This window comes from Macaca fascicularis, chromosome Y (assembly GCF_037993035.2).
Source record: "Macaca fascicularis isolate 582-1 chromosome Y, T2T-MFA8v1.1".
Taxonomy (NCBI): Eukaryota; Metazoa; Chordata; class Mammalia; order Primates; family Cercopithecidae; genus Macaca; species Macaca fascicularis.
Genome location: NC_132903.1, coordinates 8183406 through 8198663, shown reverse-complemented (window position 1 = coordinate 8198663; position 15258 = coordinate 8183406). Strand labels below are relative to the sequence as shown.

The 15258-nt window shown below is 39.9% G+C and overlaps 1 protein-coding gene across 6 annotated transcripts in view; it reads right to left on the bottom strand.

Annotated features, from left to right (window-relative positions):
• The window catches only part of LOC141409550 (small ribosomal subunit protein eS4, Y), a 124350-nt gene that overhangs the window by 96399 nt on the left and 12693 nt on the right, over positions 1–15258 (bottom strand). For 4 of the 6 annotated variants that reach the window (XM_074030616.1, XM_074030617.1, XM_074030614.1 and 1 more), the window contains exons 5-7: positions 13845–14016; positions 1596–1753; positions 158–320 (exon numbers count right to left, since the gene is read on the bottom strand). In XM_074030616.1, coding sequence (XP_073886717.1) covers positions 219–320; positions 1596–1753; positions 13845–14016 — 432 coding nt within the window. In that variant the 3' untranslated portion in view covers positions 158–218. Of the gene's footprint in view, positions 1–157; positions 321–1595; positions 1754–13844; positions 14017–15258 lie in introns of those variants that run through there. The other 2 variants (XM_074030620.1, XM_074030619.1) reach the window with 1 other exon arrangement.

Genomic DNA, 15258 nt, shown 5'->3' with positions numbered 1-15258 from the left:
AGGGAAAGAACGAAAAGGTTTATTTCCTGGAGGGTCAGAGGAAGAACAAGTGGTACCTAGAGATCTTAAGATGGTGCCAAAACTAGGCCCAAAATTCAAACCCTACTATTATCCACAAAGGGGAAAACACACACACACACACACACACACACATATATTAGGAAACAGGAATTCACTGTTTATTTGTGCAAAGAGAAAAAATATGCCACTACTGTAACTTAGCCACTGCTCTGTTTGGCAGCCAGTCTCTTGTCTCTCTCTTCAGCAATAGTAAGTCGGATGCCCTTTCCCCTGGGCAGGGAAATCCAAGGTTTATTACCCTGCAATTGAGAAGGAGATAAAATAAGTACATAAAGGGATGAAAAGGGAGGAGACGAAAGAAAGCGGGAGGGAAAGACAAAAAAAAAAAGAAAAAAAAAAACAAAACCCAACACTTCACCAAAACACGTATGCCTTGTACCTTCCTTTACATTAAGGGGCACCTAACAGAACACTACCAAGCAAAATTCCCAACAAAATAAAAACTTCCCTCTACGTGTTTCCTGAGAGTTGTCTGCCTCTCACTGTTCCTCCCACTTCCCACTGCTGAGCTGCTGAATACAAGTCTTCCTGCTTCTATTTTGTGTGAAGCAATCAGTCAAGCAGCTTTTCATGAACACCTTTTTCTATGAGGCACTCACAGTGCTGAGAAAAAAAAAAAAAAAAGGCCATTAACCTCAGCTTCTCAGTTTTGAAGTGCAGAACTGTCAGCTCCCTGTCATCAGCTTTACAGAGCTTTCACATGCATCTACTCACTCCCCTGATTCCCTGCTTTCAAAAGTACAGAATGAGGTGTCATAATTCAGTACTGAGAAGAGAAATGGACCAACTATAGAGCTGCCAAGTGGCACAGCCAAAGAGGCAACAGTAGGCCTCCCTCCGTACCATATCGTCTCTCAAGTATCAAATGGCTGCCAGCGTACAAGTGTTAAGGTGCCGCTCCCAAGGCTGAATTGCTTGATGAAAAGCTTTCGATTAAATCCCTTGTCCTTTGCTTAAATCATACAGTAATGGACTTTCATGTGAGGGTACTGTGTGACTCCAGAGGTGCTCCTTCACTGAAAAGGTCTTAAAATATCTCAGAGCAAGGTCATCTTTAATGAGTAAAGGAAACTAACAGGTGGTATGTGGCTTGTAAATGTCCTTATTCTCAAATTAGCAACTCACTCATAGTCCCTTACATCAATCTTCATTATCAACTCCATGTTGAATGGTGAGGTATATGATGTAGTCTCAGGGCAGTTGGCAGACAGTGACCTTAACCCAGCACATACCAGTGGTATAGCCCTGCAGAAGTTACAAGGCTGAGTTTAACTTAATTTGCTGTGTGACAGTGCTGGCAAGTCACACAGACCTCCTCAAGAGGCAGGCGCAAGGCTCTAGATCTAACTAACACTCTTTCTGGGTCAGAGGCTCTAAATACAGAGCTTGCTGCACTCTGGGCACCTTAACAAAAGAAAAAGAAAAGAACAAACAAGCACCAGTAGTGATTGCAGGTCTTTATGCTTTTTAGGGTGAGTCTTCTTAGAAAGTAGTAAAGATAGTGGAAGTCTTACATTGCCAATGACAAAAATGTTGGAAATCCTTGTGGCAAAGCTGTTGCCACTGGCATCCTTCACATGCACCACATCGAAAGAACCAGGATGTCTTTCCCTGTTTGTGATCACACCAACACGACCGAGGTTAGCTCCACCAATCACCATACACACATTGCCTAGAGGGAAAGGAAAACAAAAAGAAGAGCAGTCATTTTAAAACCAGATAGAGGCCTGCTGCCTTTAAAACCAATTAACACAGATGGGCTCACCGGGACAAAAAAATGGAGGATCATTCCAAAATCATAATTTCAAGAACTCTTATCACTATGAACATGCTTTTTGTGAAGCAGATTGCAGTCAGCATTTTAAGGCAAGCCCCTAAGGATTTTTCCAACAACAAGCTTTCCCTGCATTGTTTGTCCAACAATAATTCTTCAAAGGTTAAATAAATAATCATTTTGGGGGGGGCGGGAGAAAAGATGGCACGGAAGAGTACTAGGTGGGTGGGAAGAAAGGAAGGATGACTGAGAGGGAGGGAGAACTGGAGAAATTCAGGCTAATCAGAAAGACACTAGACAATAGTGAAAGGCCTTTAACTGACTGCTAGTTAATCCAATCCATAGAGGGGGAAAGTTCCAATGTTCTGATGGCTGTCACGGGGTCCCTGGAACAATAACGTTCATTTCAGTTATCTGGACTTATTTTTGTGGGACATAACCACCTAATATAAGCATCCTATACAGGGCACAGGCCACCATGTCAAGGAAGTTTTATTTATCACAGAATAAGCATGTTTTAAGAAAAAGTTTCCCTCAAACCATTGCTAATAAAGACTCAGCCATGAGTCCACTTTTTTATGTGAAGACACATTAAAAAAAAAAAAAAAGAAAGGAAAAAAAACAGAAGACACACCAAAATCAGAGAATGCAGCCCTGTCTTAATGTCAACAAAACAAAACACAAACTAGTAACCTAGCCTAAAAAACTCCAGGGTAAGTTTGAAATTATAATCTATGAATCAAGGGGAAAAACACTTACTAAGCTCTCAAAACCTGACGGGAAAAGAAGAAACCAACTCAGCCTGAGGGTCTTAAAGATGAGGTTCTGGGATAAAAGAAAATTAAAATTATGTTTCGGGTGAAAATTGCTCAATTTGACAATGAACAAAGAAATTTCTGTAGTTTGACCCTCCCTACCACAAAGATGTTTGCTGATCCAAAATGCAGATTTTTAACAGAAATCCAGGGCCAGTGGGAAATATGTGTTTGGGTACAGTGAGAAGTCACAGGAATTAAAAGGACCAAAGGTTTTGCCTCAGCATTAGCAAGTGTACTGAGAGTCAGAGAAGTGATTTGAAAGTAATTTTTTGTAACTGCTGGTATTGCATTTATTCCAGATGGTATGGATACCCAATAATGTGCAGGTAAGTCACAAGAAAGCACCCACACACTCCTACCAGAAAGATAAAAAAAATCACATTAACAGCCCAAGATTTTGTTTCTTAGGTCCGTATACTTGGCCAGTTCTTTAGGGTTCTTGTGGTAGCCACTGAGAAGACAGTTAAACGAGCAGCACCCAACATCTTCAGCTACAAAAAATTTTTGTACACTATGCTTTAGTGCAGAGTTTAGGAAGATCTGGACAAAAACACCTGGTCAGTAACAAAATGCAAGGTTTGTTCTATCTGATAAGCAGAAGATGGCACCTGAAAAAGAGGTGAGATGAAATGCCAATGAAAGCTTGGGTGTTTTGTTCAAAAGACCCAATTGCAGAGACTCCTGTAAAAGAAACTCAGTACTTGGGAAAGAGCAGCAGAAATGCCTCGGACTGCTTATGTCAATAATAAGGTCCACAAAGGTTTTTCAGTTTATTTTCCAGAGTCCTTATGTGGGAACACTATGGACTTAGGATGCACAGGGAAAAAACAGAACTAAGTTACTCATCATAAGATTCAAATTGTTAATAATAGTTCCTTCCCTTCACTTGCTTGCCACTGCTTCTAGAAGTGAAGAAAGGGTATAAACTGATGAAAACACTGACTCTTTCAAGGTGTGTTAAGTTCCAATAAAAAGCCCCTGACATTTAGGAAAGTACTCACCAGGGCACTTTAGTATATGTAAGATGAAAGCTAAGACCTTTCACAAGAATCACTGTCACTCTTGAATGTGTCAGATCTATTCTTTATATCTATTAGACAACCCTCAGGAAAACAGATTAAGTGGAAACTACTGTTGACTTTTGTTGTGAGACTCTGCCTTCCTTCTGATGGCCTCACAACGACAGTGGAATAGAAATCAAAGCGCTGGGTTCAGTCTCCAAGTGAAAGCTCTAACCGGAGACCCTCAAGGCAGAACCCTCACAAACACATGAGCCCAAAAACAACCCTGTCTTCCTAACAAAATACAGAATTTAGCCAGGTGGTCATGTTTGTAATCCCAGCACTCTGGTGGCTTGAGGTGGCAGTTCACATGAGGACAGGAGTTCAATACCAGTTTGGCCAACATGGTGAAACCCAATCTCTACTAAAAATACAAAAATTGGCTGCATGTGGTGGTGGGCAACTGTTCCCAGCCTCTTGGAAGGCTGAGGCAGGAGAATCACTTGAACCCCAGAGGCAGAGGCTGCAGTGTGCCAAGGCTGCACCACTGCACTCCAAACACAGCGAGACTCTGTCTTTAAAAAAAAAAAAAAAAAAATTGACCTCATATTGTTCTTACTAACAATACTTTACATATAGTGTATAGCATGGAAGAAACTAAGACACCATGATAAAAAACCACCATCATCACCATAGCATCAAACCAAATGCAGAACTTGGAAATGCCTTGAAAGAGTCTACAAGGACACAAGCAAAACAAAACAGAATAAACTAATGTAAATCAGCAACAAGAAGCCCACCTTTGCAGAGTGACCTACTGGATCTGAAAATCAAATAATGAAAAATTTAGTGACCAAAATTAAGAATGGAAAGGAACAGGTTTAAAGAAACATGCCCACAATTGGTTGCAGAGAGAATCAGAAAAACAGAAGGTGCTGGGAGGAAATGCTCATGATGTACCATGGAAAGACAAAGGATGAAAAACAGAGAAGACTGGATGACTGGGTCTACTGTGAGAAGTTCTAATACAAGTTAAATGCAAGTTCAGAAAACCAAGGTGAGAGGTTAGGGACAAAACAGTATGTGAAAACACAATTTTCTAGAATGATGCCAACCCAGATGCATGAAATCCGTCAAAAATCTCAAGAACAGTAAAAACAGAAACAGGATATTCCCACCCACATCCTGCCACTATCACAGAGGAGAATAAAGAAGGTAGTTAATCCTGAGCTTTGATGATTTCAATATGCACACTGTAATCACAAGCACAACCACTTAAAAATAACAGAAACAGATGTGGCTTTATTTCAAAACCACCAAGGAAACATAAATAAAAACTAAAACATTAAAAAATAATAACACAGCAGACATCAGTAAAATGGCACAAGAGGAGGCCCCAGGCTCTCCCTCCCTACTGGACATACAGACTTCACAACAACATATGCAACTAAACTGCACTGGTGAATACTCCACAAATCAGTTAAGAAGCTGCAGGACCCCAGGCCAGCACAAAGCCAAGAAAAGCAGCAATAACCCAATAGAAACATTTGTGGCTTTTTACCTGCACAAGACACTCCACTTCCCCAGCACCGCATAACACATTTGTGAGAAAAAAATCCAAAATCCTGGCTTCTCCCACAGGAAGGAAAGAGAAATGTCAACGATGGATGGACGTTCTGGCCTTTCAAGGGATCAAAAGCCACCTGAAAAACTGCTTTCTGTCTTATGTAAGTTAGCACTGACAAGGAAGGTAGTTTGGACACCCAGGCTCGAGAGACTCAGAGAAAGAAGACAAGGCATGCAGGTAGGGTGTGGTGGCTTGGGCCTATAATCCTAGCACTTTGGGAGGCTGTGGTGGACAGATCACTTAAGGCCAGGAGTTAGAGACCAGCCTGGTCAATATGGTGAAACCCTGTCTCTACTAAAAATAGAAAAAACTAGCTAGGCATGTTGGTACATGCCTGGAATTCCAGCTACTAAGGAGTCTGAGGCAGGAGAATGCTTGAACCCAAAAGGTGGAGGTTGCAGTTGAGATCATGCCACTACACTCCAGCTTGGGTGACAAAGGAAGACTGTCTCAAAAACAACAACAACAACAAAAAAAACACAGACCTGTGAGTTTTGGGAGGTCAGGACAGTTGTTACAGCACCAGACAGGCTGTACTACCACAGACAATCATCAGGGAATGAAAGAAGTTAGGGGCTTCAGAGAAGTACAGCTAGGAAAGTGCACACACAAATCCTGAGCTGAGAGATCTCCAGAACCTCTGGCCTGGTTGACTGATGAAAGTCATCGTTCCTGTATGAAGACACCTGGTAGAGACTGGAGGAGGTGGCTGTGTTTCTCTAGAAAAATGAGCCTAGACAAATGATGATCTATGAGTTACCCACAAGGAATTCAAACTAACCATCTTAAAGATGCACATCAAACTAAGCGAGCACAGACAGGCAAACAAAATCAGAAAAACAACACATAAACATGAGAGTTACCAAAAAAGTGAAGGAAACCCACAACAAATAATCAAACTAGAGCTGAAAACCATTAAAATGAATTGAAAAATTCACAGGTTCCAAACAAGTTTGCAAACCTGAAGACAGGCTATTGAAGTTAACAAGCTAGAGGAGCAAAAAGGAAAAAAAAAATAACAAAGAAAGGTGGGCCTAAAGAAGGGAGTATGAGACACCATCAAGAGGAACAATACACAAATTACAGGAGTCATAGAAGAACCAGAGACAGAAACAGAATATGAGAAGGTGATTTGGTAGAAAGAGGGGGAAGGGCAGAAGGACTACCAGAAAAAACATAATGGCCCAGGCGTGGTGGCACACGCCTGTAATCCCAGCACTTTGGGAGGCTAAGTGGGCGGATCACAAGGTCAGGAGATCGAGACCATCCTGGCTAACATGGTGAAACACTGTCTCTACTAAAAAGACAAAAAATTCGCCAGGCATGGTGGTGGGCGCCTGTAGTCCCAGCTACTCAGGAGGCTGAAGCAGAAGAATGGCATGAACCCGGGAGGCGGAATTTGAAGTGAGCTGAGATCGCGCCACTGAACTCCAGCCTGGGTGACAGAGCAAGACTCCGTCTCAAAAAAATAAAGAAAAAGGCCCAAACTCCCCAGTTGTAAGAAAGAACAAAGAAGATGGACATACAAATTCAAGAAGCTGAACTCCAACTAGGATAAGCCCAAAGAGACACACATCAAGAGACAATATAATCAAACTGCCCAGAGTCACGGAGAAAGAATCTGGGAAGCAGCAGGTAAAAAGTGACTCATCATGTGCAAGATAACTCCTACTAGATAAGCAGTTTTCTGATAATCTCTGATAACTCTGCCATCCAGAAGACAGTGGGATGACATACTCAAAGTGTGCAAAGGAACAAATTGTCACCCAAGTGTCAATGAAAAGAATTTAACTCTGTAAAATATTTGAAGAGATTTATTCTGAGCCAAATATGTGTGATCATGGTCCATGAGACAGCTTTTAGGAGGTCCTGAGTATACGTGCCCAAGGTGGTCGGGACACAGCTTGGTTTTATACATTTTAGAAGGGCATGAGACATCAAACACATTTAAGAAATACACTGGTTTGGTCCAAAAGGCAGGACAACTCAAAGCGGGGTGGTCCTAGGGGGTGGTCCAGGCTACTGGTGAACTTCAGCATTCTCTGGTTGACAACTGGTTTGCCTAAGATGAGTTTGCCTAAAGACCTGGGATTGACAGAAAGGGAATATTTTAGTTAAGATAAAAGATGGTGGAGATCAAAGCTGAAGGAGTCTTATAATGGCTGCCCTTGGAGACAGACATGAAAAATGTTTCCGATACAGATTTTAGTTCATCTCTTTAGGTCTGGAAGGATTTAGAAGAAAAAAGATCTAGCTAAAGGAGACTCTTTACTGCAGATTTTCCCCTCACAAGAACAGCTTTGTAAGGCCATTTCAAAATATGGCAAAGAAACATGATTTGAGGTAAAATTTTTTAACTTTCTCCATTGTCTCAAAATGTTATGCCAGTGTCACGATGGAAATTAAGTCATGATATATAGGGTTAAATAAAACCCATCTGATGATAAGTCATGCCCATTTGTAGGGCATGATTCCCCAGTCCCCTTAGACAGGAATTTAGGCAAGACAAAAATCAGAGTTCAGTCCTCACAAGAATACCAATCCAGCAAAAGTGTCCTTCAAAATTAAAGAAAATAAGACCTTCCCAGATAAACAAAAGCCACTAGGCTTGCCCTAGAAGAAATGCTAAAGGGAATCCTTGAAGTGGCAACAAAAGGACATTAGACACAAAACAGTATGAAAATATAAAGATCTCTAGTAAAGGTAAACATACAGAAAAACAGAGAATCCTGGATCATAATGGTATATAAATCACTTTTAAGTCTGGTATAATATTTAAAACACGAAAGCATAAAAACAACCATAAACCAATGTAAATGGGTACACAATAGAAAAACATCAATGTGTGGCATCAATAACAAAGTTGGTCTGAGGGGATATGGACATACAGCTTAACAGCTGAAAACAGACTGTTTTCAATTTAAGATAATTTATATAATTCCCTTGGTAACCACAAAGAAAATAACCAATGAAGGACACATACAATAAAATTAGAAAGGATTCAAAGTATTCTTTTATTTTTTGTCAATACGAAAAAAGAAAGCAGCAAAACACAAAAGGCAGGTAATAAGGGAGAAAAAAAAGGGACAAAATATCTACAGAACATACCGAAAATAGCAACAGAGCTATACTGATGCTTTCCTTAACAGTAGTTATTGACTGTAAACAGATTAACTCCCCACCCTAATCTAAGGACACAGACTAGCTAAATGAATAAATCCAACCAACCAATCAAAGTACAACAATATGCTACTAAAAAAGACTAGTTTTAGATTTAATGACACACATAGGCTGAAAGTGTAAGACTAAAGCTGATGTTCCAGGCAAATGGTAACCAAAAGAAAGCAGAGCTGACCAAATTTGGTTCAGACAAAATAGACTAAGTCAAAAACTGTCACACAAGACAAGACAGCTCAAAAATATTTATGTTACAAAAGACCTCAAATTAAAACCTAACTAAATCACAAGAAACTAGAAGAAGAGCAGAATAAATCCAAGGTAAGCAGAAGGAAGGAAATTAAATAAAGATTGGAGCAGAAATAAGAGAAAAAAAAAAAAAACAGAAAAAAAGCTAAGGGTTGATTTTTTGAAAAAAGAAATTAACAAAAGGGACAAAACCTAGGCTGGGTGTGGTAACTCCTACCTGTAATGCCAGTACTTTGGAAGGCAGAAGCAGGTTGATCACTAGACCAGCGTAAACAACATGGCAAAACCCCATTTCTATGATAATAATACAAAAATTAGCCAGGTGTGGTGGGTGTGTGCCTATAGTCCCGGCTACTCGGGACAGAGGCAGGGAGAATCATCTAAGCCTAGGGAAGTTGAGGCTACCATAACTAGTGATCGAACAACTGCACTCCAGCCTGGATAACAGAGTGAGACCCTATCTCTAAAAACAAAACAAAACGAAACAAAAATTCTGACAAAACTTAAGCCAGATTAAGAAAAAGAAGATTCAAAAAAATTAAAATCAGAAATGAAAGAGGAGATATAACCAACGCCATAGAAATAAAAGCACCATAAGAATACTATGAACAAGTATACAACAACAAAATGAAGAACCGAGAAAAAATTGAAAAATTCCTAAAAACATAAAATGAACCAAGACTGACTTGTGAAGAAATAATAATTATAATAAAAAAAAAATTAACAGATCTAACTAGACCTGAAATTTGAATCAGTAACAACAAAGTTCGCAAGAAATAAAAGCCCAGGACGTAAGAACATTAAAAGAATAATTACTACCAATCCTCTGGAAAAGGCTGGAGAGGAGGGAACACTTTGAAGCTCATTCTGTGAGGCCAGAATTACCCAGATATGAAACACAGACAAGGACATCACTAGGAATGAAAACTACATGCCACTATCTCTAGTAAGTACAATGCAAAAATCCTGACCAAAATGCTGGCAAATCAAATTTGACAGCACATTAAAAGGATTATACACCACAATCAACGATGATTTACTCCTGGAATGCAAAGAATAATGAAAGATACAAAATCAATGTTACCTTAACAGAATGAACGACAAAAACCAGGCAGTCATCTCCACTGATGCAGAAACTGCATTCGGCATGATTCAACATCCTTCATTAATAAAAACACTCAACAAATTAGGAACAGGAGGATGTGGCCAAAACATAATAAAGGTCATATATAATATAAAAAGTCCACAACTAACAGTATACACATGGGTGAAGGAATGAAAGCCTTTCCTTTAGGATTAGGAACATGGCAAGGATGCCCACTCTATCACTACCTCTGTTCAACACAGTACCAGAAGTCCTGCCCAGGGCTATTAGGCAAGAAAAAGTTTATAAATAAAAGACACCCCAAGTGGAAAGAAGAACCAGGTCCCAATGGGTACTAAGGGATAGCTATACAATGAAAACTGCAAATGTCCATATAACTCAAAGCAACCTACAGATAGTTTCATTGCAATCCCCATCAAAATACCAATAGCAATTTTTTCTTCTTTTTGACCAAAAAAAAAAAAAATCAGCTGTAAAATTCACATGGAATCTCAAGGGACACACACCCTCAACCCTCTGACCACCAGAGATAGCCAAAACAATTTTGAAAAATAAAGATAGGCCAGGCATGGTGGTCCATGACTGTAATCCCAGCACTCTGGGGGCCAAGATGGGCAGATCACCTGAGGTCAGGAGTTTGAGACCAGCCTGGCCAACATGTTGAAACCTCATCTCTATTGAAAATACAAAAATTAGCCAGGCATAGTGGCTGGCGCCTGTATTCTGAGCTACTTGGGAAGCTGAGTCAGGAGAACAGCTTGAACCCAGGAGGCAGAGGTTGCGGTGAGCCTCGATTGTGCCACTGCACTCCAGCCTGGGAGACACAGCAATACTGTGTGTCAAAAAAGAAGAAAGAAAGGAATAAAGGAAGGGAGGAAAGGCAGAAAGGGGGAAGGGAAGAAAGAGAAGGAGGGAGGCAGGGAAAGAAGGGAGGGAGGGAGGAAGGAAGGAAGACACGAAGTTGGATAACTCACACTTTCTGATTTGACACACAATACAAAATGACAGTAATCCAACAGTGTGGTATTAGCATAAAAAACAACAGAAGGAGGAAAACAGAGTCCAGAAATAAACCTAAGGGTATATGGCCAAATGATCTTTAACAAGGGTGCCCAGAACTCTCAATGGAGAAAGGATAGTTGCTTCAACAAATGGTGGTGGTAAAACTAGGTCTCCATATAAAAGAATAACATGGGGAAGACTTTACCTTACACCATACAAAAATTCAGCATTAAATGGATTAAACATAAGGCCTCAAACTGTAAAGATCCACAGCCAAAAACAGAGGACCACAAGCTTCTTGAAATTAGAGACATGATTTCTTGGGTATGACACCAAAAGCAAAAATAGACAAACTGAAAAATGCCTGCCAATCAAAGGAAACAACCAGTAAGGGTGAAAAGACAACCTAAGGAATGGAAGAAAATATCCGCAAATATTAAATCTGATAACATCTAAAGAACTCCCACAAAGCAATAGTACCAAGAAACAACCTGACTAAATACTGGGCAAAGGACTTGACTGACACCTTTCTCTGAAGACATACAAGCACACAAAAAGATATTCAACATCTCAACTCATCACAGAAATCCAAATTTAAAACAACAACAACTAATGAGATATGATTTCAATGCCTATCAGGGTTGTCAAGAGAGAAATAAAAAGAAAATATACAAAAAGCAAACAACAGTAAAGTTTGGGCAGGAATATGGAGAAACTGAAACTCTTGTGCACAGTTGATGAGAATGTAAAACAGTGGGGCTGCTATGAAAAGCACAAAAATTACTCAAAAATTATAAAATTTCCACATATGATCCAGCAATCCCATTTCTGAGTGTATACATAAAAACATCCAACAGGATCTGGGAGAGTTACCTGCACAGCTGTGTCTGCAGCAACATTACTCAACAATAGTCAAGAGGTGGTGGTAACCAAAATGCCCATCCAGAGGAATGGATAAAGATAATGCGGTATACACACAATTGAGTATTATTCTGCCTCAGAAAGAGGAAGGAAATACTGTCACATGCCACAACACGGATGATGAACCTTGAGGACACTATGCAGTGCAAAGTAAACTAATCGAAAAAAGACAATCACTATGATTTCCACTTATTAAAACAAACTCGAAGTCAATTCACAGAAGCAAAGAGTGGGATGGTGGTTGTTACGGGCTGTGGGGAGGAGGAAGTGGCAGAGTTGTTTAATAGGCAGAGTTCCAGTTTTACAAGATGAAGGCATTCTGAAAATCTGCCACACAACAATGTAAATGTAGTTAACACTAATGGACTGTACAGTTAAAAATAATTACGATGGTAAATTCATGACTATCTTTTTTTTTTTAACCACAATTAAAAATTATTTAGGCATTTTAAACCAAACAAACCAAGAACTACAAAGAAACCTTTGCCCTTATTCAGTTGGTTTCTTCTTACCAGGAATATTGGCTCTGTGAAATTATTTTATGTAAACTCCTAGGAGTAAACTTAATAAGTAATAAATAAGCAAACTAATAAATGCCAAAAGTTTTGTGTAAAACAAAGATCTATATATTTCAAATAAAGTTAGGTAGGGGAGAAAAAATCTGTTGAATTTTAACAGGGAATTTCATTTAAAAAACAAACGGCAAATATTTCACTTAATTGGAGATAGAAAGTCCATGTCCATTTTAAAAATTATTTTCAAAGGTATGCAAAAGTTGACACAAGCATAATACGCTCCTACCTATCCACTCTCCAGTTTCAAAACATTTGAAAAATCATGGCCAGCGCTGATTCATCTTTACCCATGTAGTCCCGCGCTGAATCACTTAGAAATAAATGGCCACTACCAAATTGTTTGAACCTGAAATATTTTGGTAAGCCTCTCAAAAAGGGAAGTAACTCTGCAAATGATTGCTAGGTATCTTAGGCATCTTCCAATATATACACGCTTTCTTTTCTCCCTTTATCCAAGTTTGTCTTGATTCTTTGACAAGAATACTTCCTCAACGGTACGGTGCACTGCCACTACTGGGAGATGCATGATATCTAGTTATGTCTTTTGTGGACACACTGAAATCAACATGTTTAGGCGTCATAAGCATGAAACATCCAGTTTCATATCCCCTCTCTCAATGTTTTCCCCTAATGAGAAGGCCTCTCAACTTTCACAGCCCAACATCCTTACCTAAAATTTCCAGCTGAACAGTAAATACCAGGAGTGCAGGCAGCACAGGCACAAGGTCATAGTGGTCAAACAACAATCAGCCCCAGCGTGTGGAGTACTGAATTCAAAAGAGCCAGCTTGGGCTCTTTCAACAGCAAGCCAACTGAGGACTTTGGCTGGGTCTTAAATCAGGGTCCAAGTAGGGACTATGGAAGTGCACATAAGCAACAGAACAAAGTATAAAATCATTAAAGGTAGGCAGGAGTTGCTACTGTTTGTTGTCCCTATCCTGTTCTTTCAGTGTTTCTGCATTTCTAGAAATTTCTGTTAAACACGCTGGGCAAAATATTTTACTTCATTAGCACATCAGATACTAGCAAGCACTTGGGTGTAAACCTGTCAGGAGTCAGAGCCTGGGGTGTAGGAAGGTGAAACAAATCTGCAGACACATCTTTTCCTTATCACTAGTTGAAGGTCATCCGGACAACTTCAGCCCTTCACCTCAAGGAACACACATAAAATTTATCACATTTAAAACAAAGTTCCCCTCTCATGACAAACCAAATGGACACACAGTTTACATAGCTATGGTTTACATTCTTGAAAGAGGCTGGGCTGTTGGATGTAGCCCAAAGGGACATCACACCACTACTCAGCATCAAGAATCCACTGCAAACCCAAGAGACCATGAGGCAACATACTCTCTCTTAGGGAGAGCTAAATGTGTTCTGTTTCTCTCCAATCAAGATACTGGTACAGATAAAACAGAATAAAATAGAAAGAAAAGATAGGAAAAGAAAAGGCAAGGAAAGTGGCCGAGAAGACAAGGAAAACAAACAAACAACAGCAACAAAAAACAACTTACCTGTGTCAAATTTGATAAAGCTGGTTATCTTGCCACTCCCTAAATCAATCCGGACAGTATCATTCACTTTGATGACAGGATCTGGGTAGCGAATGGTTCGAGCATCATGAGTCACCAGGTGTGGAATTCCCTTTGTCCCCACAGTAATCTTCCTCACTTTGCACAACTTGTACTATACACATAACAAGGAAAAACCAATTTAAGAGGTAAACACAAAAAGTCAGCCCAAAGCAGTCACCCAACCATTATTATCCCACCAATTTTCAGCATTTCTTTAGTTAGAGAAGGAGTGCTCTTGGGAAAATTGTATTAGCCACTCACAGAGCTGATGGTCTGCCATAATGATTTAGTAATTTAGACATCCGGGAAACCTCGCCAAGGGGGAATCTGTTTCAGAATCCTCTGGGGGCTCTGGTAGCTGAACTAACTTCTGGTCCTTTATCAGAGGCTACAAGCCTGTTGCCTGTACACCTGAGCAGTAACACAGAATCAACTGACTGGTCTATCATTTTCTCCTCAAGGATGTTTTTCCTGAGAGAACTCTCATCTTGCTACTCTGGAGAGGTGGCTAGTGCCCTAGCAACAAAGTTAACTCTCCTACTGCTAAAAACATGATGCTTTTATGACCAGGTTAGATAAAAACAGCTTTCTCAGCCAACCAGGTGCCTTCCATACACAATGCTCCTCTTCCTCATCTGATTTTTCAGTGGTACATCCCATTATCTATGGGCCTTAGTTCCTTGTTAAAACTTATTGCTCTGGTACTGCTCAAATGACATCTACCAGTAGAAGCTGTTCAAAATATCTCATACCAACTATGTGTGTCAGCCCAACAGTTAGCCAAGCCCCATTATGTTCCAGAAGCAATCTTCAGAAGCTTCAAATGGTATACTTTGTAATCTCAAATGAACATAACCCATTTGTGGCTGTTAATGTCCATCCTAGTTAACACAGCCCCCCCCCCCAGAGTGTCACTGTTCCAAAGTAAAAAAGTGATTTTCTTTTAGCTTTGCTGGGAGAAAAAGCTTCTCAGGGCAAGTTTTGGGTAAATATGTAAATAACAAGGACAAGTAGAGTGCCAGGTGACAAAAACCCCCCATGAAAAGATGAGAGAAACCCTCCAAAAAGTGCACAATAAATGACTCCAGGAGCCACTACCTTTTTTTTTTTTTTTTTTTTTTTTTTTATCAGCTCCTGCATTTCCTCTACAGATATTTCACTCTCTCCCTCATCTTTGAGCTCTCAGGACTAACTAGATTTGCCAGTTTGTCTCTATCATTGCTTTTGACCTGCCTAGGAGGTGTGGAAAGAGACATGGCAAATAAAGAAATAAAGTAGCAAGAGCTTGGGCTCTCACTCCTATAAAAAGGCCCCAAGTTCAAATACTGTATCCTTAAGCTTCAGAGGACAAGAT